This window comes from Chenopodium quinoa, unplaced genomic scaffold, assembly GCF_001683475.1.
Source record: "Chenopodium quinoa cultivar QQ74 unplaced genomic scaffold, ASM168347v1, whole genome shotgun sequence".
Lineage (NCBI taxonomy): Eukaryota > Viridiplantae > Streptophyta > Magnoliopsida > Caryophyllales > Amaranthaceae > Chenopodium > Chenopodium quinoa.
This window is the reverse complement of record NW_018743920.1, coordinates 669,791-697,125: the sequence shown is the minus strand read 5'-3', so window position 1 is coordinate 697,125 and position 27,335 is coordinate 669,791. Positions and strand designations below refer to the sequence as shown.

At 33.1% G+C, this 27,335-nt stretch overlaps 1 protein-coding gene across 1 annotated transcript; it reads right to left on the bottom strand.

The window, feature by feature from the left end:
- Window positions 1–574: 574 nt before the first annotated feature.
- LOC110687666 (zinc finger MYM-type protein 1-like) lies at window positions 575–27,335 on the bottom strand. The gene is made up of 6 exons (XM_021864293.1): window positions 27,308–27,335; window positions 24,761–27,130; window positions 20,090–20,168; window positions 19,778–19,899; window positions 19,545–19,699; window positions 575–760 (listed from the first exon to the last, which is right to left on the bottom strand). Exons 1-6 carry the CDS (start codon window positions 27,333–27,335, stop codon window positions 575–577), a joined length of 2,940 nt encoding a protein of 979 aa, XP_021719985.1.

Genomic DNA, 27,335 nt, shown 5'->3' with positions numbered 1-27,335 from the left:
TGTCATCCACGTGTTGTTGAAGAGCTGAAAGAATGGGATGAGTATGCTGGATGATTATGTTTCATTGATGCACTTTATGCTTTGTACTTGATGATTTGCTACTATTTTATGTTTTAGATTATGTTATGTAATTGATGGACTTGACTATGTTATATTACTTTTAGATAATTTTATGTGCTAGTCTTTAGGGTTTTTTTATTTTTTATTTATTTATTTTTTTTAATGGCTAAATTGTTAAGCAACTTCTACACAGTACATAAGCATTTTGTAACACCAACGAGTTCCAAAAAAGGCATTTTGTATCTGTTTGTCTTGTAACTTGAATCAAAGCTAATGACCCATGGATACGTGTGTAAGAACGCTAGCGACGTAGGATGTGACATGAATACATGGGTCAAAACATTCGTATCCGGGTCAACCAAGCTCCAATGTGTATACTGCGACTCGATACCAAGTTCAAGGAAATATGTAAAAACAGCTCTACCATTAGCTTCTTCAAGTCTTAACCGATCCCTAAAGTTGTAAATGTGTCTACGATTGGGATGGTCATCAGGAAACTGCTTCTGCACAGCCGCTAAGATATTTGTAGCTTCACTTTTGCATCAGTCAGGTCACGAACAAGTTGCTTTGCACCCGGACTAAGCTTACTCATTTGTCGATTGCCTTCTTCATAGACAATTAGCTCGTGATTGTGTTTACCATATGCATCGGGTCTCAAGTCAATCTGCCACCCTTCCTCATCATAAACAAAAACTTGCAACTGCAATATTGAGTTTTTGTGTTCTGGCATTGCGCAACACTCAGATCTCTATTTTTCCCTCTATCTCTAGTACCACGATTGCATCGCAAATATAACCATCCGTTATGGTTGTATGTATGCACAATTTGAAACTTGAGTGTTATTGCAATGTCTTTCACCTATCGTGACAATTCTTGGTACGTTGGAAATAATTGGTCGGTCTGAAGGTGTGGGTAATAATTTACCCCATCGCCATCAAAATCTTCAATCGGATCCTATTAAAAAAAAATAAAAAAATACAAAGTTAACATTTTTATTTTATTTATTTTTTTATTTTTTATTTTTTACATTTAAAATATTAAGTACATGATATAACAAAAATTATACTTAAAATTAAATTCATTAGAAAACAACAAATAAAATTAAAAAAATCATCAAAAATTTACTAATAAATTAAATGTATTTTTTTTTTATTTTTAAGTAGTATTTTTAAAAAATTTAAACGGTACACGACCGCATGTAATATGCAACTATACCATGGTATAGTCGCCTGTAATATGCAATTGTACCTTGGTATAATCGCATATTACATGCAACTATACCATGGTATAGTCGCCTGTGTACATTGGTACAGTCGCATGTAATACGCAACTATACCATGGTGCAGTTGCATATTACATGCGGTCACGCCATGGTATTGTTGCGTATTATATGCGACCGGATACATCGAAAATTGAAAAAAAAAGGTTCGGCATGCCTGACTCGAGGCGTCGAAGGTTCGTCGTCCCCACCAAGTGCCTCCGATATGAACGCGGACCGTCGTCGACTCATTTTAGTAGTCGGAAAGTACAATGTTGGTGGTCAACCGTCGTGAAATCGATCAAGCTGGTTGTCAAGGTGGAGTCGTGGTGGTGGATGGTCAAGGTTAGTGGTGATATGGGTGGTGGAGCTGATGGTCAAGGTGGAGCCATGGCTTGAGTAAGGTCAAGTTGACAATGATATTAAGGTGGTGGGACAAAGTTAGTAGTGGTTGGATTATTATGTCATTTTCAAACTTAAAAGGGGCATGAAGGTCATTTAATACCCTACCTTGAGTAATTTCATTGTGGCAAATAGCAATTCACTTTTAAAAAATCCAAAGGTAGTAGTATAGATCCAGGAAAGTAAATCATGATCACACAACAACAATTTCTATAGAAGTAGAAAATATCGTCAATTTTATATATATACATAGTATAAAAGTTGACACTTATTAAAATAAATTTTACAACTAATAAAGCAGTAGTTACATAAACACGTGCTTTGCAAATTAATTTTTGGAAATGTATACACGATACTTTACGCAAAAAAAAAAAAAAAAAAAAAAAAAAAAAAAAATAAGGACAAAAGTGCAAATGTAAAACAAAATATAATTACAATTTTACAGACTTATACTTCCTCCGTTCCAATAATATTGCAACAAAGATGAAATTACGCATCTCAAAGCACATTTTATGTGTAAAATATCTATAATTGCATAAGAGTAAAAATTATAAAAAGTTGATATTGTGAAAGTATTTTATGAGACGAATCTAACAAGATCCCACATTACTATATTTTGTTTAACGTATAAATCATTTTATATGGTCAAACAAGAGTGATTAATAATGCAAAAAGTCCATTGTTACAATATTATTAGAACAGAGAAAGTACTTTTTACTGCAGAATGAGCATTATACAGGTGCTCATTCTTGTTTTGTGATATTTAGATGACAGATAATGCTATGTGGCAAAATCAAATATGGTTATACTAATCGTTGTCAAAATCGCGATCCGGATCGTAGGATCGTGCGATCCTACGATCCCATTTTAGCCAAACGATTCGGATCGGATGCAGAATCGCAGAGTAAGCAGGATCGTTGTAGGATCGGTCAGGATCGTACAAGATCGGATGGGATCGGACGGGATCGGACGATCCTGTTTTTCATTTAAACTATTATTAGTTTGTACAGGATTGATCAGGATCGGAAAGAATCGTGCAGGATCGGAAAGAATCGTGCAGGATCGGTCAGAATCGAGTAGGATCGGTTAAGATCGTACGATCTTACTTTGTACTTATTAAAATGAGCCTAATGTAATCAAACTTTTCTCTAAGCTAAGAAAATTACTATCCAACTACTAAAACTATAAATTTTACCATTTTTATGGCTTAAAAAATGTTATCTAATTATGTAACAACCCTTTTATTACTATTTTTATCAATTTTGTAAAATCTTACGATTCTACGATCCGATTTTGCCGATTCGATCCTACTCCTCTCACCGATCCAGATAACCTGATAAGTTATACTGGTTCACTTGGTTCACAGCATAGGAAACCCACACACATTTTTTAAGGCATGCATATATATATAATTAATGTAACAATAAACTATTTCATTTGCATGAGGTGGGTCTAAAGACTATAAACCTAACTTTTCCAGAATCTCATAAAGTCCTTACAAAAATCCAATACAGTTGATGCCATCCTGAAAAACCATATATTTAATTCGATTCTACAAGATTTTAATATTAGACAAATTTAAGCCCTTCATGAGTCATGTGTCTCATGACTTCCTGGCTTACCATTAAGACCTTCATCCTACACCAAAACCTAATTGTCAATAAGAAATAGGAACCACATTGTCACGAAATAAGTTTAAAGTTTCATTAATTCAGTTTAACTAGGAAGTTTGACATGTATCCTCACTTCTTTCCAGCAGCAACCATCCCAAGTCTTTTTGCTAAGAGGCACTACCGATTGCTAATTTGATACATGTATCAAGAATCGGGTATCTAATCTAAAGTTTTACATAAATCCCAAATTTTAAATAACATATTAAACATCCTAAACAATATTACTTGACTTTTATCCATGAGATTGAATTTGGTCGAACTTGATGTGGCTGACTGATAAAAAAAAGGTTTATTAAATAAAGTAAAAGAACATACCTTTATACACAAATTTTTAAAAGTAGTTTTCTAGCACACTTTAGGCTAGTTGGATTGGGGGTTGGGGTTAACGACTTAGTGGGGCAATACCTAGATATTACCCTATGTGGTAGGGCAACTATTACCTCCAAATAGGGTAACAACCCCCCACCCCCTGTTATAATTTCTCTTGTTGTCTTAATTAATATCTTATTTCCCTTAGTTGCACTACCAAACGTGCATGGATTTTTTAAAGTTATATATAGGGGGCAAAGTGAAGGGGAAGGGGGAGGGGGGGGGGGGGTGGGGGTGAAGAATCTAACACATGTTAGGGATTTACCATGTGTCATATGTGCTTGAAGAAATATTGTCTCACATCGAAGATTGGTTTGAATATGACCAGAATATGTAAAAGGTTAGTGGGAAAAACCTATCACCATATGGTATAAGGATGGAACCTCACTTGACTTGTATACGGGTTGATTCTAGCCAAAGGGGAAGGGTAGTCTAGGCAATGCATTAGTTCTTAGAATTTAGTTAGAGGAAATTTGACAACAAGCTGAGGAAAGTGAGTCAATATATAGGAGTTTAGGAGAAGGGAAAACATGATGTAAATTGATGAGAGTTTTCATCTTACTTAGCCTTGGATAATGTCCAGCCACTCCAAAGCTAGGATTGGTGATTCCATTGCATCAAACATTACAACCATCTAACAAACTTTCCCAAATTCACTTCTTTTGCCTTAATTGATTTCCAATCTATAACAAGAACATCACTTGACTAGTATACAGATCACTTCTCCACCTGGTTTGGTTAAGCGTGACCATAACCCAACACAGAGAATGATGAAAACCACAAAGAGCAAAGCAATCTTCATATTGCTATGATATGGTTGCATATGGTCATATAAACCATTCATCCAGCTCTCTAACAAGCTATCCTCCCAATATTACATGAAATCCAGGAAATATCGATCATATCACATCCTCCTTTAATCTACCAATTCATCTCTCTCACTATCTCTTCAATCGAAAGACTCCTCCCTAACTGTCTGACACTCTGACATAACACCACGAGCTGTTTAACTCCTCAAAGTAGCACTTGAATAAATGCAACCCCAAATCAGAACCCTCTTACCTCAACTACAGCCCCATATTTTCCTCTTTCCTTTTGTACACTACTGGCTTCCCTCAATCGCTTCGGAATTAAGCATCAAGGCTGTTTATCTCAGTAATTTCCCAGTTGCCATTAATTTATATCTTTACCAATACAAACAGACCTTCCACTGTTAGATACCCCAAAACCTCACTGCCTTAGTGAAAACCTTTGAAGCTCGAGACTACCAAAACCTTTTCAAGAGCTTCCATGAAGGACCATGTGCTTTGAAATAGAAAGTTCATTCATAGACTACTTCAGCACCAAAACAAATAATTTAGAGCTTTTAGCAGACCCATTTGTTCCTATACTGCACTCTGGTGAGCTAAAGAAAAGAAATATATGGTTGGGTAACTTTTCTGAACTGTTAGTCATATGTGTCATAACTGAGATCCTTAAAAAAAGAAATAATTTCGGTTTTATAAAAATAAACAATTTAAAACAAGAAATATAATAGAGAATCAGCAAAAACAATTTCATTTTAGTAAAATAACTCAAGTACAGCGAAAATAATTTTAATTCAGTAAAAATAATTTCAGTTCGGCAATAATAAGGTGAAGTTAAGTAGTTAACATGGCCTAAAGAGAGTAGTATTATAGGAGAGTTATAGCCTTAAGCTATTTTTAGAGTAATAGCCTAAAGCTATTAAACCTATCATTTGTAACACCTTTGCGCCGTTGTCAATCAAGATTCAAGCTTCCATCTTTATTACTTGTTCTTATTCAATCAATGTACAAAAAATTTAATTATCTAGTCTATCTGTCTATTACAAGCCACACCAGAAAACCTCGTGCTAGCAAACTTCTCATGAGACATTCCTAATCAAGGAGTCAAGGACATCTTAATCTATTAACGAATCATGTCCTAAATGAAGGCCAATGGACAGCAAAACCAGTTCTGATCACTTTCCTGGCCGTGCAGTCCCATGTGTTGATTCTCAATTTCAGTTAAGCTGGTCACATACTCACAACTCACATTTCTAGCCATGCTGTCCCAAGTTCCTCAGGACTCATAGAATAGGTCAATGGCTAACTAAGTTGATTCTCAATTTCAGTTACACTTCAAAACTTTGGTAGGGTACATTTTTGGCTAATGATCATACCTAAGATCTAGATCTTGAATTCGATATCAAGATATTTATTATAAAAGTCCTGCACCCTTGAACTATTGAATGAAAATATGAAAGTATGGTACGGAAGTATTAAAGAGATAAGTATGGGCCTGCAGAACAGATTTCAGCAATGCAGAGCAAAGCAGGCAGAGCAAATCAGATTTCAGAATTATTATTACTATTATTATTACTATTATTATTATTATTATTATTAATATTATTATTATTATCATTATTATTATTATTAATATTATTATTAGTATTATTATTATCGCATTATTATTATTATTATTATTATTATTATTATTATTATCAAAAACTTACAAAATCAAACAATTTACAAGAAATTAGTGGGGAGCCGAGACACAATCTGGGCCCCCACTCCTCTAGCTATAGCGAACCCAATCCTGCTGAAAATGTGAGCAGCAGCACAAGCACGAGCACCTATAACTTGAGTCCTTGCGAACGCCTCAACCCGCTTCAGCAACGCAACAGCATCCCTCTCTAATTCCCCCAAAGAAGAAAAGGAGAAAGGAAGAAAACCATAGTCAATAGCCCTGCAACGCGCCTCATACTTGTCTCGCTTCCGCTGAGCCGCAACCGACACAGCACGTCCAGGAACGAAGTTAGACAGCCCAGATTGCGTCAAAGGGGAAGACCCCAACACATACATTAAGGCCTCTGTCCCAGGAATAAAGCAACACATCTGTTGGTCGAAGAGCCCCGTCGTTCCCTCCAGTCAACCCAATGTTAACCTCCTTTCTTGCAGAAATCCCAGAGCAAAAACAAATATCAACAAGGGTATCACGAACAACGTACCAATGTTTAATACCTACCACCTAGCACAGGACACCGCATGATCCCCATAAATATCCCCATCAAAAACCCTTGAACAAGCAGAACACGGTGCCGAAACAGTGCCGAAACAGAGAACAAGGGAACACCCAACCGGTAGCAAAGAACACAACGGTAAGTTTTACCATTCATAGTCTGACCCAAACCTGATATTGGTACCGCTCGCAACCAGGTAGAAGTGTGATCCCTCTTTTGGGATTTCCATAAGGCAACCTGGCGTGGAGATAAGGAGAAAGTGGATTCTACAAATGCAGTGACCTTCGTGAAATATATATCTGCCAATTTTTTAATTGAGGATTTGGGGGGTTGGAAGCAGAGCTTAGGCGAGCACCGAATGGACCATAACAGGCCAAGCCCAAATTGCCCCGTATTTGACTTGGTCTGATTAGTAAGCAACTCCTCTGTTTAGATGGGTGTTGATTTGGCCAGATAGGTTGATCCTGAGTATTCTCCACATGTTGATAGATCAGTTAGCTCAAAAAGCTGAAGAACTTTGCTCCCATAGTTAAGGCCATTTTTTCAGGTATAGTTTAAATGTTTGATAGCACTGGTCAAATAATAACCTCAAAGCAATTGTACAAGTGGGTTTCATTTGACAATATTCCCATACAATATTTTCTTTCAGTCATCCTAATGCTTATAGCCTTAAACTGATACTCCAAGTCTCCAACAGGAGACAATCTCTCCTAAATGAGTAAATGAGGATATCATACGCAATATTTCTTTGTTTGAAACCTTAGTAATATTGAACATTAATGATTAAATCCTTCGACAATGTCATATCTCTTCATTACCCTAATTCTTTTTTTAAACTAAAACGTTGAAAAATAAACCATCACAGTACAAAACCTCCCAGATGACATCAGGAATAAAAAAACAAAACCTCAAGATAGCAAATTGACTCTAAACACAAGCCCTCTTGAACCAAAACAAAACCTGAAAGTACTATCTTCTTTGTGTCAACCATTAGCCTCTGATCCACATTAGCTCCCAAGTCCAACTCTAGGAAAAATATCATCTTTCTTTCCTATCAGCACAAGCCCACACGACCACACCTTATAAAGTTATAATTGGTTCATCAAAGCCTTCAATTTAATTTAATCTTTTACAAAACATCCATAATTGAAGATCACACATGCCTCCTCTAAGGCTCTAGCACACAGATAAAATTAAGTAAAAAAGATCTTTTTCCTTCTGCTTGAACGCCTTAATCCCGTAAGGAAGGGAAAAAGATATGAAAAGATAATCCTTTACACATAGGATGATAAGAGTGAATTCTTGGTACTACTTAGGCTGTTATTATTCTTAGTTGGTTACGTCTTCCTCCTTTCCTTCTCCCTTTTCTGTACCTTGTCTACATCACCCATGGGTGTGTCCTGTATCTCTTAAAACTCATCACCTTCTACAAGACATTCCAAGCCAATGCTTTAATGAATTCTCAAGAGCTACAGCAGAAAACCTCAAGTAAGCAACTTCTCAAACATTCTTAATCAAGAACACATTAATCTATTGACAAATCATGCCATGAATGAAGGCCAATGGGAAGCAAGATCAGTTTTGATCGCTTCTGGTCCCATGTGTCCTCAAGACTCATAGAATAGGTCAATGGCTAACTATGGTGCTGCTGTTAAGCAAATAACATTTTCTGGCCATTCTGTCCCAAGTATTCTCAAAACTTTTAGAACAGGTCAATGGCTAACTATGGTCTTTGATTCTTGACTTTAGTTATGCTTCAAAACCTTCGTAGGAAACACTTTTGGCTAGTGATCATACTCAAGAGCCATTTCTTGAATTATCATACTAAATTTAGATATATATATATCATAAATGTCCTGCACTCTTAAGCTATTGAATGAGAATCTGAAATTTTGGCATGGAAGTATTGGAAAGATAAGTATGGGCCTTTTTGGGATGTGGGGAAATCTTATATAGGAATCTTGGGAAGTAAAGGCAGTCATGACCCATGACAAAGAATTGGCAAGGGACCAAAAATATCGATTAGGCCCAACTCTAAGTATATAGCCATACAGCTTCAAGCATACTTTGGCTCATTGGCTATCCTTGTGTTTTCACATAAATAGTAAATCTACCTTAACACTCAACTCCAAGACATTAGATAGAACTTCAAATCATCAACCAGCTTCCATACATTAAATCCGCAAGTGGATGGATTCGATTGTTACTGATTTCAAGAAAACTTGAATCTATGTCTAACAACCTTTGACTTCCATAGATTTAGTCTGCAAGTGGGTGTATTTGATTGCTACAAATTTCGAAAAAACTTGAATCTATGCCTTATTTATAATCTCCTAAGGCTTTAAGCAACAAAACCAATTCAATTCTCAAATTACCAATGCTTGGATCAAAAACTATTTACATCTGCTAGAAGCACGAGTAAATCCCCCTTATTGATAGAAAATAGTGACACTACTGTCTTGTGCTACTTCCAACAAGACTACAAAGACCCTAACACATGGACGCGAGTCAGTCATGACCCGATGTTAAGGAAAATGGCACGGCTCGACACAGCATGATCCACAAACTCACTTTAGTAATTAATGTACTTGTACTTCACCCTCTCTCTCATTCATTTTAAAAGGGTATAGTATAATGCGACAACTTATTCCAAACATCTTTATATAGTTTATATATACATCGAGTAATATTATATTATTTCCAAACCGAGGGAATAACAAACAACTTAACTACTACCATCCAAAAAGCATCAACGTATATCAATCAAATATATACATCAATCAGCATAATAAAATCCAATAAAATGAAATTAAAAGGAAATAGATTTGAAATACTAACCGGCAGAAGTATGATTAGCCTAATCCATAGCACAATGACGAAAAACTTAGCCTTAATTTGAGTTGAATTTCAACAACGTTTTGGTGCTGAACCCAGAAAACCGATAATGAGAACTAGAAATTGGTAATTTTAACTAGAAATGGCAGATAATTGAAGTAAAATCTGGAAATTTGATTTAGAGAAGCTCAAAAAATTCGAGGTGGTTGTAAAGATCAGGCGTTGCAACTTTGAACAAGTTGGGAAATTTTGAGCTATAGAAAATGGAATGTGTATTGTACTATTGTGTTATTGTGTATATGAAAAAAAATAAATTAACTCGTAAAATCAATAAAGAGTTACTAGGCCTTACTCTCTATACCTTAAATCAATCAATCAAAAAAAAAAAAAAAAAAACTCTCATATTTAGGCTTATGTAGTTGGTAATTATTAAAGAGAGGGAGAGAGAAAGTCTTAGGAAATGATGTCAAAAGTACATAAAAATAAAAGAAAAATGATGACAAATCATTAAAAAAAAGTGTAATTTTGTTAAAAAGTAACTCTTTAAATAGAAGTAGGCCACTAATTTTGATTAACCAAAAATGGAATACAGGCCACTAAAAAAGGGACGGAGATAATATTATTTTTTTCTTAATAGAGCTCCTATAACACTTTTCGATACCAATCACAATTGAGGCAACTATAGATCTATAGGAGGACTAAAAGGATGTGGGAAGTATAAAGGAGCTAGAGAAAAGGAGCATGGTATGTAAAAGTTTTAATTTGGGTCAAAATATAGTAAGGTATGGTTTGAATCTTTCTAATGTAGTCCATTTGAATCTTTCTAATGTAGTCCAATCGAGACTAATGTAACATGGAGTAGTTTGGTCGATGATTAACTAGCTTAGTTAGTTAAAGTCTTGAGGGGTAATATTCAAGACTTATGAAATCATATCTACATCATTTGTCATTGCGGCTCTCGCTCGCTGCACCAAAAAAAAATACTGATTTGACTAACTTTGATCATATATCACACTAATGTGCAAAAAAAAAAAGAGATAATTATCAAGTGGTAAAATCTTGTTAAAATTTTTCTCAATGTGTAACCTTCAAATATGTAATGTTTATTAAGTATAGAAATAAAAAATAAACAAATTTAAAAGTTTTAGCTTGATCAGATCTATATATGTTGGCATATTGATATGATATACGAAATAGTAATTTTTACGAGAATAAGCAATAAGGCCTTCTCAAATAGATTAAAAAGTTCGGTTTAGAAAAGATAAAAAATGCGAACAACATATCAAAACTTATAAAGAGAATGAGATAAGTTGTATAGGTTTGCAAAATTATGACATGATGACAATTTAATTCCATCTTAATGATCCAGTGCTGGTTATTATATCCTTCTAGCATAAACATGTTCCGTATTTTTAGTGCAACAATCTCATATACCCTTTAAAAATGGAGTTTAATGAAAATTAATACTCCCCTCGTGTACAGAAATAAATGTTTCATAACTTATCATTGATTAATTTTTAATTGTTGAACCATGCTATATGCCAACAAAATATGATATTTTGGTGTTCCACTTTATGAGTTATTAATATTCTAATCTAAACATTTGGTGGAAATTGTTTGTAGTACATTGGAGCCTTTGGAGGTCAGAAAATTAAATTTATTTTTTTAATCCTGTTAAAAAAAAAAATACTTGTGTAGTTTTGGTAATTATTCAGTTACATGCTCAATTCTAGTTAGTTAACTCATAAACTCAAACACATACATCTAAAATTGTTCTAGTATATATATTTGGTTCTATACCATCGAAATATTTTTGGAAATCTTTTGACAATATCATGCCGATCAATTGATCGATATATCTATAGCAATTAGCTCAAGAGATCTAGCTAGCTCGATAGGAGATAGACTCATCATCAATTTGCATGAATATTACCCTTTAGCAATCTAACTTACGGTAACAATCACTAGATATAATTAATGTACAACATATGTTATTCATTTCTCCTTCTTTACCCGCGTGACATTTAACTTGCCATTTTCCTATTCTTTTCGAGCCAAAATAATTGTTGTCTTGTTTATAAAACAATTTTTTCTAAAACAAAAAACACTATTTTCTTGATCGAACCTACAACACATCCAAAACTCAATATCTTTAACTTAATAATGACCTTTCAATGTTATAAACGCAAAATATTTAAAAATAAATGAGATTATGAATTATGATATATTCTCTATTTATGTAAGTAGGCAACTGCCAACTAATTTTTATGATTTAAGAAATACTTAATGTTCATATCCTTTTTTTGAAAAAACTTAATGTTCATATTCTTATTTCTTCCTCTAAATACATCCCATATAACGAATGAATGAAGCAATTAATTATCAACCAACTGTATATAAGTTGTTTTGCGTTTCTATGCATCATTTTCAACTCACTCTTCCATCCAAAATTAATAGTAGATTTTCAATCTGATTCTTCCATAATTGTTTCCTTCTCATATGTGCACACAAAACTACTCCATCCAAGTGTGCGCATTCACTCAATTTTTACTTAATTAACTTGACTTGAATTTATTTAAGTTGTACATTGAACTTGGGTGTCCTTCGATGAATGTATCTTTTCTAAAGTTGTCCTATATATACGAACTTATTAACCCTTATTTAAATACGAGTATATCTAAACCCTTTTTTTTTTTTATGAAATAACTGAAAATAAGATGAACATATATAATCGTGCCTTATTAAAGTAGGAAGTAGATCTTTCCTAGAAGGATCAAGCATGAAGTGATATGACATATACATGAGTTGAGTTCAAATTCTGATCACAAATGATATGATTAGCCCCTTTCCTCCTGCCAACCAAGCAAACTAGTGCAATCAAGGGAAGTGAGGAAGCATGGGGTATGGTTATGGGAGGTTAGAGAAACCGTTGAAAATAGCTAAATTAGAGAGATAGATGTATGCCTGCTTGGGTACAAATCTAATACTGCACCTCGCACGTGGTGAAGTCCCAGTTTAAAATTGTAGTCCATCAAATCATATTACTTGTATATATAACTCATAAAATCATAAATAAGTAAATTAAATCATTGTCAAAGTATTTATATATGCATTTTCATGCATGGCCCAATTTAGTTAATGGTTGCATGCAACACCACACGTTCCGTACTAGTACTTCTTCACCTTATCATAAACAATGTAACTTCATCACTCCCTCTCTATGGGCTTATTTGAGAATTACGTAATGATTAATCAGTGGCGGATCCAAGAAACAAGAGTATAATTGATCCGATAACGACTCATTTGGTTTTGCCCCGACGCCCCTAGTTTTGAAAACCATGCAAAACTTGGTTAAATGAATTGAACCCACCCAACTACGTTAATGACTTTTTGTGTTATCTTTAAATATAATAAAGATTTGTACTATTGTTACTTGCACGTTACTAAAGATGATTTATGGAGAAAAATCAAGCATTAAAAACATGCATAGATTTCGTGCATCACACTTGCCATGGAAATATGGAATGTTAAGTTATTAAGTGGTAAAAGAGGCATAATTAATTAAGTTTTATTTTTATTAGAAAAATTAAATGGATTTTAGGCCGTCTTGTTTTGAATTTTCAATTTATTGATTTTTTGCATTTCAACTAATTTATGTGCAATTGTGCACCAATAAAATCTGACAATCAATGACTTTTCGTTCAATTATTGGCTAAAAGTTTATAATTCACGTGTGTGTTCATGAGTCACGTACAACTAATAACATATTAAACCGTACACACAACTAAACACCTTATGGATAATATTGTTGGTCAGGCTAGCTTAGTTTAACGACAAATAACCAATACAAACATGAAAACACATCTTTTCTTTTTTTTTGAGGGCAACATGAAAACACATCTAATTATAGTACAACTAGCAAGATCTATTAAGCAAGTGAACCATTTGAAATTTAAAATCAACCTCCAACAACCTTCAAAAAATAATTAATAAATAATATCATAAGATTATCTAAATGTCCATGCTATATCCAATTCAAGTAATGCAGATTATATGGAAGTACCATGTATAACCATATAGGTCTTTTTCTCACACAGATTGTTATGCTTGAGATACTGACATAAATATCACTAAACTGTGCAGTGTGCACCATCTAATTAAGGGCTAAGGAGAGAATCTCGTCAAAATATAAATAGAAATATTATTTTATTGGACATGCTTTCGATTTCCTGTTTTTTCTCTGGCTAGAAAACTAGCAATATATAGGATCTTTGTTGATTTCTTTAGCGTACACGAGTTAATCATTTCTCAATGGATATTGGATAATGGCCTTTAATTTAGTGCTTTTGAGTGTAATAATTAAAGTAATATGACACAAACCCTTCCCTAGTACTTTAACAGAAATCATGTTATTAAGTTTGAAAATTAATTATTTGGCATTTTTTTTTTTTACACAAAAAACCAAAAACAGGGAACAACAACAACAACAAAAAAAAGTGTTTCCATTATTGTGTTGTCAGCTTTCAAAATTATTATGATTTAAATAAGTTTGACTAATTTTTTATTCATGATATGACATATATAATATGATTTTAAAAACAGAAAATCACAACGATGCCAAACGAACCCTATCTACTCTTCTCAAGTTTAATATATAAGGGATTCAATTTATCTGAAATTATTGATCACGTCATCTTTATTTTAAATTATTAGTCACGTCACGCAAAAAATATATGACAATTTTTTGGAAAAGTTTTCAAATTTATTAAAATAATATCATACTCCCTTTGTTCCCATATAAGTGACACATTAAAATTGACAAAAAGTTTAAGAAAAGTTTTAGTAGAGTAGATTTATTGAATTAATTATTGTAAAGTGAAATTAGTGAAATTTTATATTATTCAAAAAAAATAGTGGTAGTCCATTGTGCAAGTGGAAGGGAGTGAGGAACTTTTCTTATATTAACCCCAAAAGTGATGGGGCATATATTGTGTAAGATAGAAAAACAATTAATTAATATAAGTGGGTCATTGTCATTTTTAGTAATGTGTTAATTATTCAAGTATGTATAAAAATGAAGTGTGTTAATTATTCAGGAACGAAGGGAATAATATTCTTTTAATGATCGAAAAGTATGGTCATATTGTAGGCCATTTTCCGAATTATATGGAATACAATCAAAATGCAACACTTCAATTTTGAACCCGTCGTGTGACCTATTTTTTTAAATTTTTGATCTCAATCTTCCCCTTGTACTTAATTCCTGCACTCTTTGGTCCGGAATCTAAAACGAACTATTCTAAGATGTCTGGGGGTAAGGAAATCACCTTTTTTTTTTTTTTGGTAAAGAGAAACACAAGAGCAAGTGATGTAGATGAAATTTAATCTGAAGTCTTGAATAACACCTCTAAAAACTTTAACCAACTAAGCTACGTAGGTTAATATGCATCCACAGGGAATCACAATTCCTAATATGTCATCGGTGTATTAAATCAATTGATGAAACTACAATAAAAAAAAAATAGTCTCAGGCCCTATTCACTTCACCTTAATAAATAATATTCAGTAAAAATAATTTTAGTTCAGTAAAAATAATTTCAGTTCAGTCTAAATTAGTAATTTTAAAGAAGAAATATAATAAAGAATCTCTAAAAATAATTTGAGTTTAGCAAAAATAATTTTAGTTCAGTAGAAATAATTTTAATTCAGTAAAATTAGTTTCAGTTAAGAAAAAATCATTTAAGCTCAACAAAAATAATTTCAGCTAAGCAAAAATAAGGTGAAGTGAATAGGGCCTAATTAAGTATTACAAAGAGTTAATCATTAGTATTAGGTCAACCTGAAAACTAATTTCAAATGTAGAAAATACATCTTTAATTTGTTAAAGCACATGTGGTAGGCTACATATTGGACAAACTAATTTCACTTCAGAAAAAATAATTTCAGTTCAATTCAGCAAAAATAAGGTGAAGTAAACATAGCCTAACTAATATGGAATACTACTTTTTTTTTTATATTTCGTATATGCTAATACAACGTATTTCTTATATGTAATACGGAGTATTAGTATACTCCTTACTCTTAAATTCTAAAGTACAGTAGCCAGTAGCACCTTAATGCCATATTTAATTTGGAAACAATACTAGGCCCAATTCTTTTGAGCTATTGTGGTCTGCTCCGCTCTGCTCTGCTCTACTGAGCCCTACTCTACCGAGTACTGCGTATTAATAACCTGTTTTGCTGACACCTGCTCTACTCTGCTGAAAAGCTCAAAAGAACATGACCTAAGATATTTCTTCAACATATTTTTTTTTTTTTAATTCCCAAAATATATTGGAAAAATTGCAGGTGCAACAGTTATCCAGAAAAGGTAAGAATGAACCTTTAGAACAGGTCATGTATCCATAAAGATACATTGAAAGCAACAGCTAAAATACTGCCAACTGCTTCTTCTCTGTCTAAATTTCAGTAAATCCCCCCCTTCCATATTTTCAGCCCATTTCTTTGATATATACTTGTAGACAACTAGGAATCACAAATACCTGCACTTTCATTTTTATTTATGATACATACTACATTTTTCTGGCTCAAGATAATTTATGTGTTTGATTCTTATGCAATATTATTGCCCTGTTGCTCAAAATTCCTACACCAGACAATGTTTACAGTTGATAAGAATCTTAACCTTTCATAACCGTTACTAGTATTATTGTTTTTACCCATCATCTCAAACCTCTTGCCCATATATGTATCTCAGGTTTATGTTACATTATGTCGATCGAGCCTCAAATGAAATGGTCTCATGTAATTTATTATGCAAGTCAATGGTCAACGAAATATATTCATCTTAATTACACCGGGTATGGTGTACAGGAGGGTGTCAGGGAAATCCTCCTTGTTAAATTACATGTACGCTGCATAAATTATTGTGAGACATTCAAAGTTACTACTAATAGTCTGTAAAAAAAAGTTACTCACAAAAGTTGCAATAAGTTAAGAACTCTTTGATTACACTAGGAAATTAAGTCTAGTAATATTGAACGAACTTAACTTCTAATATGTTCGTAAACTGATCTTCAATGCATGCCCTAATTTAGGGCTCGATCGATCTAGGATTAGCAGGGCCTTCGAAATTCTTGAGAATTAAAGAAATAAAAAGGAAAAAAACAAAATCAACCTCCAAATACATGTACCTTAGCTTGCTTTTTAGGCGTCTGGAAGTTACAAATGCTTTAATATCTAATGATATGATGTTGAGTTGTTGACTAGACTATGTACATGTCCCTAAACGACTAAAGGACTTTTAATTTTTGATAAAGAAAAACTCATTATACATTATTTACGTGCGTGATAATTATAAAGAGGCAATTCAGCAGTCAAATACGAGATTTGATTTAAAATCTTGACTTTCCGGAATTAATAAGGAGGATATAATATGCACCGTGTTATCATTACATTCATGTAAGATATGATTTAATTTTTACTAATGTTGTAGAATTTTGAAGTTAATTATTGATTTTCAAAGAGTTAGTATTATATACTTCTGGATCATGTACTCCATACTAATTATAATTTAGTTATTTTGCTTAAACCTTATGTTATTTTGCTTAAATCTTGTGTTATTTTGCTAAAACAGTATGTTATTTACTTATTTACTTCAATATGTATAAAAAAAAAAGCATGCAAGAATGAAATAACATGTACTTATTTAAAAATAAGATATATATATTAAAATAATAAGAATTTCATATCAAAATAACATGAATTTTATAAACTTGGAGTACAATGAAATGATCGATGTTGAATAAAAAAAAAAAAAAAAAAAAAAAAAAAATACAATTATAAAATAACATGTACTTATTTCAAAATAAAATATATATAAATTAAAATAATAAGAAGTTAACATCAAAATAACATAAATTTTATAAAACCTGGAGTACCTTGTGCATGGTACTCCAGGAGTAACATAGAAATTGCGTTTTCAAATGAGACGAAAAATCATCATTATTATTATTATTATTATTATTATTATTATTAATTATAATCATTATTATTATTATTATTATCATTATTATTATTATCATTATTATAATCATTATTATTATTATTATTATTATTATTATTATTATCATTGTTATTATCATTATTATTATTATTATTATTATTATTATTATCATTATTATTATCATTATTATTATTATCATTATTATTATCATAATTATTATTATTATCATTATTATTATTATTATTATTATTATTATTATTATTATTATTATTATTATTATTATTATTATTATAGACAAAGTCATATAACCTACAAAAAAATTAGTGGAAAGTCGAGATACAATCTGGGCCCCCACTCCTCTAGCTATAGAAAAACCTATCATAGTGAAGATATGAGCAGCAGCACGTGCCCAATGTCCTGAGTCTTCGAGAACTTCTGGATCCGCTTCAGCAATGCAACAACCTCCCTTTCTAATTCCCCAAGTGAAGAGAAAGAGAAAGGAAGGAAGCCATATCCAATTGCTCAATAACTGGCTTCGTACTTAACTCGCTTCCGATGGGCCGCATCAGCCACAACTCGTCCAAGAGCAAAGTCAAATAGCCCAGACTGTGTCAAAGGAGAAAACCCTGTCAAGTCAACACAAACATCGCGACCACGATATCGATCTCAAGAATAAAGTAACACATCTGCAGGTCTGAGGGCCCCGTCGTTCCCTCCAGACAACCCAATGTCCACCTCCTTTCTAGTTGAAATCCCTGACTGATAGCAAACATCAACAAGGATATCTCGAACAACAATATGCCGATGTTTAATGCCCACAATACCAGCACAAGACACCGCATGATCACCGAAAATATCCCCAGTAAAAACCCTTGAACAAGAAAAGCATGGCATCATGATAGAGTACAATGGAAACCCAACCTGTAGCATAGCACACATCGGTAAGTCTTGGCGTTCATCGTCTGACCCAACCCCGAAATAGGGACCGCCCGATGCCAAGCAGAGGTGTGGTCTCCCTGCTGTGATTTCCACAATGCTGATTGTCAAGGAGTTAAAGAATAGGCGGATTCTGCAGAAGTGGTAACCTTTAGAGTTGGGCACCGTGCCGTGCCTGGTGGTGGCTCGTGTCGGACCGTGCCGTGCCTGGCAGTTCGCGGGTCGTGCCGTGACGGGCCACAATTTGGCACACCCTATCCCACGGCATGGCCCACGTGCCTGTCGTGCTGTGCTGGGCAGCGGGCCGCCACTTAATTTTTTTTTTTTTTATATATATTTTTTTTGAACAACTTATAAAATAAGTATATTTAAGTAATTTTATTAATTTATGTTTATGTTTTTGTATTATTATATTGTTAATGTGCTTTTTATTATTATATTTTTTTTACTCTTTATTATTTATGTTATTTTATTACTAATTTATCATAATTAATTTTATTTTTTTTATTATAATACATATTTATTATAATTTAGCAAAAAGTAATAATGCACATAATTAAAAAATTTACGAGTGCGATAACACACAAATTGATGAATAACTTATTTAATTTTATTATAAGCCGGTACGATAAATCGATAATACAATAATTTATAATGATAAAATCGTACAATAATTGATGAATAACTTAACTTTATAGCTTATTTTATTATATAGGGTGCAATAATACAAAAATTAGCTATAATTAAAAGTATGTAATAATTTAATTATTCTTCTTGTTCTTCTTCGTCTTCGTCTTCTTCTTCTTCTTGTTCATCGACCAATTGCATTGATTGAGAACTAGTAGAACCCGACCTTCCTTCATCGTCGTCGTTTTGTACATAAGTACGATCTTGGCAGCGAGTTTCGGCATCCAACCAATCCTTGAAACAAACACACATTTCAAGTGTTTCGAGTTTTAGTTTTGTTCTTCTATCGTCTAAAACCCTCCCTGATGCACTAAAAGCTCGTTCAGAGGCAGCAGAGGAGACTTGGATAGCATAAATATCTCGTGTCATTGCCGCCAAAATTGGATGCTTCGAGTTTTGTGATTTCCACCATTCAAGGATGTCGAGGCCGTACTTCTCTTCATCATCCATGCCTTTCATGAAGTCGTAACTTAAGTACATTTGCAACTACGAAACATCGCTTTGTGTTCTCCTAGATGATGATTCAGTACCTGAAAACTTAGACATCATGTTAGCAGCTTGTGCAAATAAACCTTTGGCCCTTTTACTTACATTTTTGGATGATTGAGAAGGATCAAATCGAGTCACGGTTCCATATTTAGATTCGTATACTCTATATAAGGAAAAAAATTGATCGGTTACATTACTTTAATTTTATAAGAATCAACATCATCTTCAATACTCATGCATTGAAAATAAATATCAATTAACAAAAATGTGCCATCATACTTTTGCCTAGGATCTAATATAGAAGCAAAAATATAAATCATATGAATAATAGTGTAATATTTACGCCATTTTACCTCCTTCGATGGAATATATCCATCATAATCATGTTGTGATCGGTGTTCATCGAAAAGTTGTGCAAGTAAACATGCATTACTAAGAAAAGAATGAGCATAAGGATTATAAACAGAAGAAAAACAATGTATCATACTATACAAACATTGTAAAAACTGCATATATTTTTCACAATTAGACCAATCATCATCTAGTAAAGCAAATTGTGGAAATTTTTTATTATAATGTCAATGGACCCTTGTACTCGATTGCCCTACTCAACATTTCATAGATGGAGTTCCACCTAGTTACGCAATCCGTTGATATTTTAATAGCCTTTATCCTTTGTTGCCTGCAAAAAGCTTTCCATTCCTAAAATCTCATGTTAGAACTGTTAATAGACAAAATAGCATTTCTAATTTTGGGATAAAATGGACCAATTACTTGTGTTCCATCCTTCACACACAAGTTAAGAACATGACAAATGCATCTAATATGAAGTGCATCTCCATCTAATATGAAGTCGGTCAATTGTGCTTTAACTAAATTTGCACAAAATGTCATAGAAGTTGCATTATCAAAAGTCATAGACATGATTTTGGACCTAAGATTATATGCATGAATAGGTTGCATTAAATGATGGGCAATATTAAGACCGGTGTGGGGGTATTCAAGCATTTTAAAATGAATAATGCGTTTTTTTAATAACCAATCACTATCCAACCAATGACAAGTCACACACAAATAGTGATATCCGTAACCACTATCTCATGCATCAGCAGTCAAAGAAACTCTACAAGTAAGATTACTTAATTCATCATGTAACTTCATTTTGTACTCTAAAAAAGATTTCATGGCAGCCGAATGGACAGTTTTTCTAGAGATATTTTTGTGTTGAGGTTGTAGTGCTCGGTTAATGTAATTGTTGAAGGGATCATTTTCGGCAAAAAGAAAAGGTTGTTCGGCATGTACTAACATTCTCCCAAGTTCATCACTATCTCTCTCATAACTGTAAGCGTAACCTTGTGGGTGGAATTGAGAAATTTTGGGTTGAGTTGAATCACTAGATGGACCACCACATTTTTTTTACATGTCTACTAAGGTGTCTCATCCCTCCCCTGGTTTCGGCCAAGTAAACTCTGTTACATGTCTTACACTTGGCTTTGGATCCATCTCTACTTAACTGAAAAAATCCCCAAACATTACTCTTTCGATTGCTATTAGCAAGTTCCTCTTCGGTACACCATTCTAATGTGTTTGGAATTTGAGTATTTGGAATTTCGGGGGATTGTTCAGTTGACTCGGTGGCATTTGTTTGGCTACATTGGGTAGTTTGATAAGAACATGTTGTAAGCCGTATAAATGAGGTGAGAATTGGTTTACTTGAAATCCCGAACTAGACATATTCCAAGGAGACATATCGTTAAATTGTTCAAATCCTCCCATGGTTTGGGGATGGAAGAAGGGGGTGGAAGTGTTCGGATTGGGCATGTTAGGAGGGGGCATTGAAGTGTTTGAATTTGGTGATTCCCTACTAGTACTAGTACGTTATGACTTGGCTTTCCTAGAGGAGGAAGAAGGGTTCGAATTTGATGTCATGATTAGTAATAATAACAATAATAATATCAACAATAATAATAATACAAATAACAATAACAATAATAGATAATAATAATACAAATAATGATGACAATAACAATAATAATAACAATAACAATAATAATAGTGACAAGAACAATAATTATAACAATAAAATAAATTAATATAAACAATAATAATAATAATAATAATAATTATAATAATAATAATAATAATAATAATAATAATATAATAATAACTTTGAGTTAGATCTTACAACGACGCTTCGATTGCTTTCCGCTAATTAATTTCCCAACTTATTTTTTTTTTATATTAACTTTTATAATTGAGAGAATTAAAGATTATATGAGATTATTATTATTTTTTTTTTTTTGAGAAGTAGAGATTATAAGAGAGTAGAAATTAGAGAATATGAGGTAAAGAGATTAGATGAGTTGTGGAAAAAAAATGGAGGAAGAAGTGAAGTATTTATAGGAATTAGGAAGCAAAGTAGTCGTTAATATAGGCGTTAATATGGCCGATAATACCCATTTTTTGTTGTTGGAGAAATCAGAAATATGGCCGTTTATGGCCGTTGTGCACGGGCCATGCCTGGCGGGCATGGGTCGTGCCTCGTGCCGTGCCTACGGGTTGTGCTTGTTGGCCGGCCTGCGGGCCAAAAGTCGTGCCGCCCAACCGTGTCGTGCCTAAGACGGGCTCGTGCCGCCCGTGTGCCGACACGGCCCATACCCATCTCTAGTAACCTTTGTGAAATATATATCTGTCAATTATTATTATTATTATTATTATTATTATTATTATTATTATTATTATTACGGTAATGCTATCAGAGGCGGAGCTACATTGGTGCACACTGGTGCACATGCATCAGCAATCCAAGAAAAAAAATGAAGTTGAATTTTTTTAAAAAAAAAAAAAAATCTACCAAAGAGACCCGTCATTATAAATAACAGGTCTCTTAGCTGCTAGTAGTAATAATGCACTATTCTCTCAATCACTCCCGCTTTATTCTCGCTGCTTTATTTTTGTAATTAAAAACAATTGGTCTCTAAGGTCATTTTTTTGCTATTCTTTATAATAATGGGTCAAAGAGACCGGTTATATTAAACAACCGGTCTCTAAGGTCATTGTATTTTTTTTATTTTTTTCCTACTATTAAAAGTAAAGGATGGGTACTATTTGTTTGTTAGATGTTATTTCTAGTAACTTTGGCTTGTAAGATGAAATTTTTTAAGTACTATTTGGATGTAGTATGGATTTTTGTGTCCTATTTTTGGATTGAAATCAATTTGGTTGTAATATAATTTTTGTATTGAAAACAATTATGAACTAGACTCGAATTTTTTTTTTTTTGTACTTTCATATGTGATCAATAAATGATGGTGACTCACCATCTCGAAAATCCTAGATCCGCTATTGAATGCTATATGCAGCCCTTATAAGCATTTAATATACTTCCTTTTTTAGTATTAAGTTGGGAATTTATCGACAATTCACGAGTAAATCGGTGTAATAAATGTTTATTTAATGTCTATTATTTTTACTTTTAGCTTCTTAGATGCAGCCCTTTTTCCTTATTATTATTATTATTATTATTATTATTATTTTGAAGTAGGATAGCATAATACCTCAAATCAATTATAGGATACCTAAGTAAAACTTTTATATTATCCTGCCGGCCGTCACCCGTGTGGGATGATGATATGATATATATGATATAGTCGATGTTTTCAAGAATAATAAAAGCAATCCCATTTGCATTACATAAATTAGAAACTAGTGGAAAATTATTTTATCCTCTGTGAGGGATTCCACCATAAATATTCTCTCTTTATCTTTGTTAGATCACCTTTCGCTTTATTAGAGGGAAAAGAAAAAATGGTCAAGCCGTACGATTAAAAAAGACCATCTAAAGCTTAAAAAACACTACTCTTCTCTTAATCATTGCTCTCAATTTTTATACAATGTTCATTGATGTATGAAAAAACGTACTCAATCGGCTGAAATCCTGTTAAACTCTTCTTGATATGTAATTTCAAAACATTAACTATATACTCATATTAATTGTAAGGTGTGTATTTGAAAGGTGTGTATTATTAACCTATTTATTTTCAAGTTGATGTATGTCTTAGCTATCTAGTTGATGAACTTGCTTGTTAAAACTTATTGTAAGTGTAATTTTAGCTTAGCTTGGAAATTCTCTTAAGAGCTTACTTTTTCAAATTTATTAATCTTGTTTGAACATATTTTTCATGAAATGAGGTGAACTGAACATATGAGCATAGTCTTAATCATACGTAATATAAATAAAATAATTATACATAATGTTGTTCAAATTTATGCGTTGAAATCTGTTGAAAAAATCTAACGTGACAAACCTTAAGGAACAGAGAGAGCACTAGAAATAATGTAACGATAAAAGCCAAATGAAGCGGAAAGAGTAATAATAGTAGAAATTCACAATAATAATAATAATAATAATAATAATAATAATAATAATAATTCACAAGATGAAGAAGTATAGTAGCTGTAACGAAATGCATGGAGAACAATAAATGTGGAATGTTGAAACTTACAAATCAACATGGGCATCGCACTTACCCCAAGAAGATTAAAAACAAATCTACTCCCACCCCTCTCTTCATAATTCATACTCTATCTTATCTTTTTATCTTTTATTTTTATTTTCAATTTAAACAAAAAATTTCATCTTCAATTCATCTAGATTTTGGTGGGGTATAATTTGTGAGAAACCCTAAAAAAATTAGTGCACCCATGCATGTACATTCAGTGGCGGATCCAGGATTTGATTAGTAGGTGGTCCCATCATCGTCCATCGACCGCATAAAGTATCAAAAAAAAGTCAAAGCTTGTATAATGAACAAAAAAAAAATTACATAAAAAAGTTCATTTCATAAAGTAATGCAAATTCGTATTACAACTAAAAAATTATTAATTTTATTACAATTGCTCTCGACGAGTTTTCATATTTTGATAACGATTTATAATATCATCCATGCTAACATTCAAAAACAAATCTCTTTCTAAATAAGTAATCAAACAATCATTCAACATTTGATCTCCCATGCTATTACGCAATTTATCTTTCACTTGCGTCATTCCAGAAAATACTCTTTCTACACTTGCCGTTGCAACAGGAAGAATCAACACTAACTTCAAAAGTAAGTAGACTCGATCATGAGTTTCAAACTTTCCCGTCTCAACAAGTTTCGTAGAAAGTTCACTTAGACTTTTCAAATTCCAAAATCTCTCATCATTTCGAACATCAACAATAAAATTTTCAAGTGAATGTTCAAAAAATAATAACTCAGAGCTTGAAAATTCATCGGGATAAAATTTGGCAAGTTGAACTAACTTTCTTTTGTCAAAAGAATGAAATCGATTTGCAGGATTAAAGCAAGACATACACACAAGTAATTCCTTACTTACCTCGGGAAATCGATTTTCAAGTTCTTGTAATTGAAGATCAATGACACTTAGAAAAACTTCAACTCTAAAATGATGAAGATTAGTCACTTGTGGACCTTTACCTCTATACATTCTTCTCCCAGGAACCACATATCGCCCCTCCATGTTTGGAACCTCAATGCTATATTTAGCCATAAAAGAAGTAACTTTTTCCATATGTGAATCCCATCCTTCATCTCTCAATTTTTGCAAATTAGTCTTGGTTACATCAACCATGACCATTGCATTTACAATATCTTGATCATGTTTTTGCAATGCCACATTCAACGCATTTGTAATTCCAAATATATCAACCATCAAGTGTGCCACAAACACAAAATCAAATGACATCAACAAGTGTGTAATAGATTGTGCTTTATTCGAATCAAGTGTATCAGATACTTCTGCAATGGAATCAAGTGACAAAACTATTGAAGGATATAAATCAAGCACATTCAAAATGGTTTTAAAGTGAGATCCCCAACGAGTATCACAAGGTCTACATAAGCCACGTTCTTGATTCAAACCAGTTCCCGATTCAATTTCACCCAAAGATAATGCTTCTACAACCCCTTGACGTTGTTTTTCTCGAAGAAATTCTTTCCTCTTAGGTGAACCTCCCACAAAGTTCAAGAGAGGTGCAAGTACATCAACAAAAAGCCAACCACAATCTGAGTTTTTCTTAGCAAGTGCAACTTGTGTCAATTGAAGTTGATGAGCAAAGCAATGAACAAAGTATGCTTGAGAACATTCATTCAAAATTAGAGTTTTAAGGCCATTGATTGAACCTTGCATATTACTTGCCCCATCATAACCTTGACCTCGAACTTGAGAGAAAGTTAAAGAGTGTTCCATGAGTAATGACTCAATAGCAGCTTTGAGAGTCAAAGAACTAGTATCAGGAACATGCACAATACCAAGAAAACGCTCACACACTTCCCCCTTTTTATTAACAAATCTCAAACAAAGTGCCATTTGTTCCTTATCGGAAACATCGACAGATTCATCAGCAAGAATAGCAAAAAATCCACCATCAAGTTCTTCCAATATTGCTTTAGTTGTTTCTTTAGCACAAGCATTGATTATATCTTTTTGGACACTTGGAGAAGTAAGTTGACAATTACCAGGGGCCATTTTAAAAACAACTTTGGAATACTCAGGATCATGGTTTGAAAGAAGAGTTAATAACGAAAGAAAGTTACCTCTAGACAATGAACTTTCCTTTTCATCATGACCAAGAAAAGGCAACCCTTGGAACAATAACCATTTAATGGTTTCAATTGAAGCTTCTAATCTCTTACGATAGGCACTCATGGTTTCCGCTGTTTGTTTTGATAAAGCGGTGGCAATGCTACTCATTTGATTCATGAAAAAGTTCATAGCAATCACATCATTATTGTGAGCACTCTTGTGTCCACCAACATGCTTTACAATTGTGTCTCTTCTATTCCAACGTCTGAAACCTCCATTAACAAAAGCATCCACTCCCGCTGTGTTACCATCCTTAAATAGATAGCAAATGAAACAAAAGGCAGCATCTTTCTCAACACTATACTCAAGCCATGTTGGCCAAGTATCAAACCAATTAACATTAAATCGACATTTTTTCGGCCCAAAAAGTGTTTGAGGAAACGCATGATCTTTAGGTTGACATGGCTTTCTTTGAATGTATGTTCTCCGCACTAAATCCCTATCATCAGGATGAAAATCACACATCCTTCTTCTTTTCCCGGGGTCTTGTGGAAGATTAATAATATCAAGTGCACTTAACCTTCCTTCACCAATTTGAGCACTAGGATCCGAACCACCTTGGGGAAAAGATTGCCCATCTTCATTTTGAGGGAAATTGTGAGATGGGGAAGAATGTTGTTCACTAGCATGATATAAAGGAGAACTTGGTTCACTTTCTTGAAAGGGTAAATCATTTTGTGGAGGAGGAGTATCATTTTGTGGAGGAGGAGTATCATTTTGTGGAGGAGGAGGATTTAGAGTACGCACTTTTTTAGTAAAAAAACTTGAAATATCTCGAGTTGTTTTTCTTTTCATTCTGAAATTGAAGTTAAATGTTGAATTAGATAAATCATACAAGAAGGTAGGGTTCTCTCAAAGTTAATAAAACTAATAATATTATCAAAAGAACGCTCATTAACCTCAATTTCAATCCATCCTTCAACCCCAAATCTCCAAATTAGCAATCACCAT

Coding starts and splice junctions, on each gene's coding strand:
- LOC110687666 (XM_021864293.1), bottom strand. CDS start 27,335: ATGGTGATTGCTAATTTGGAGATTTGGG. Junction 20,169..24,760: donor GCAAGTGAAAGATAAATTGC/GTAATAGCATGG, acceptor TTCTTTTCTTAG/TAATGCATGTTTACTTGCAC. Junction 761..19,544: donor CTTTTAGTGCATCAGGGAGG/GTTTTAGACGAT, acceptor TCAATATTGCAG/TTGCAAGTTTTTGTTTATGA.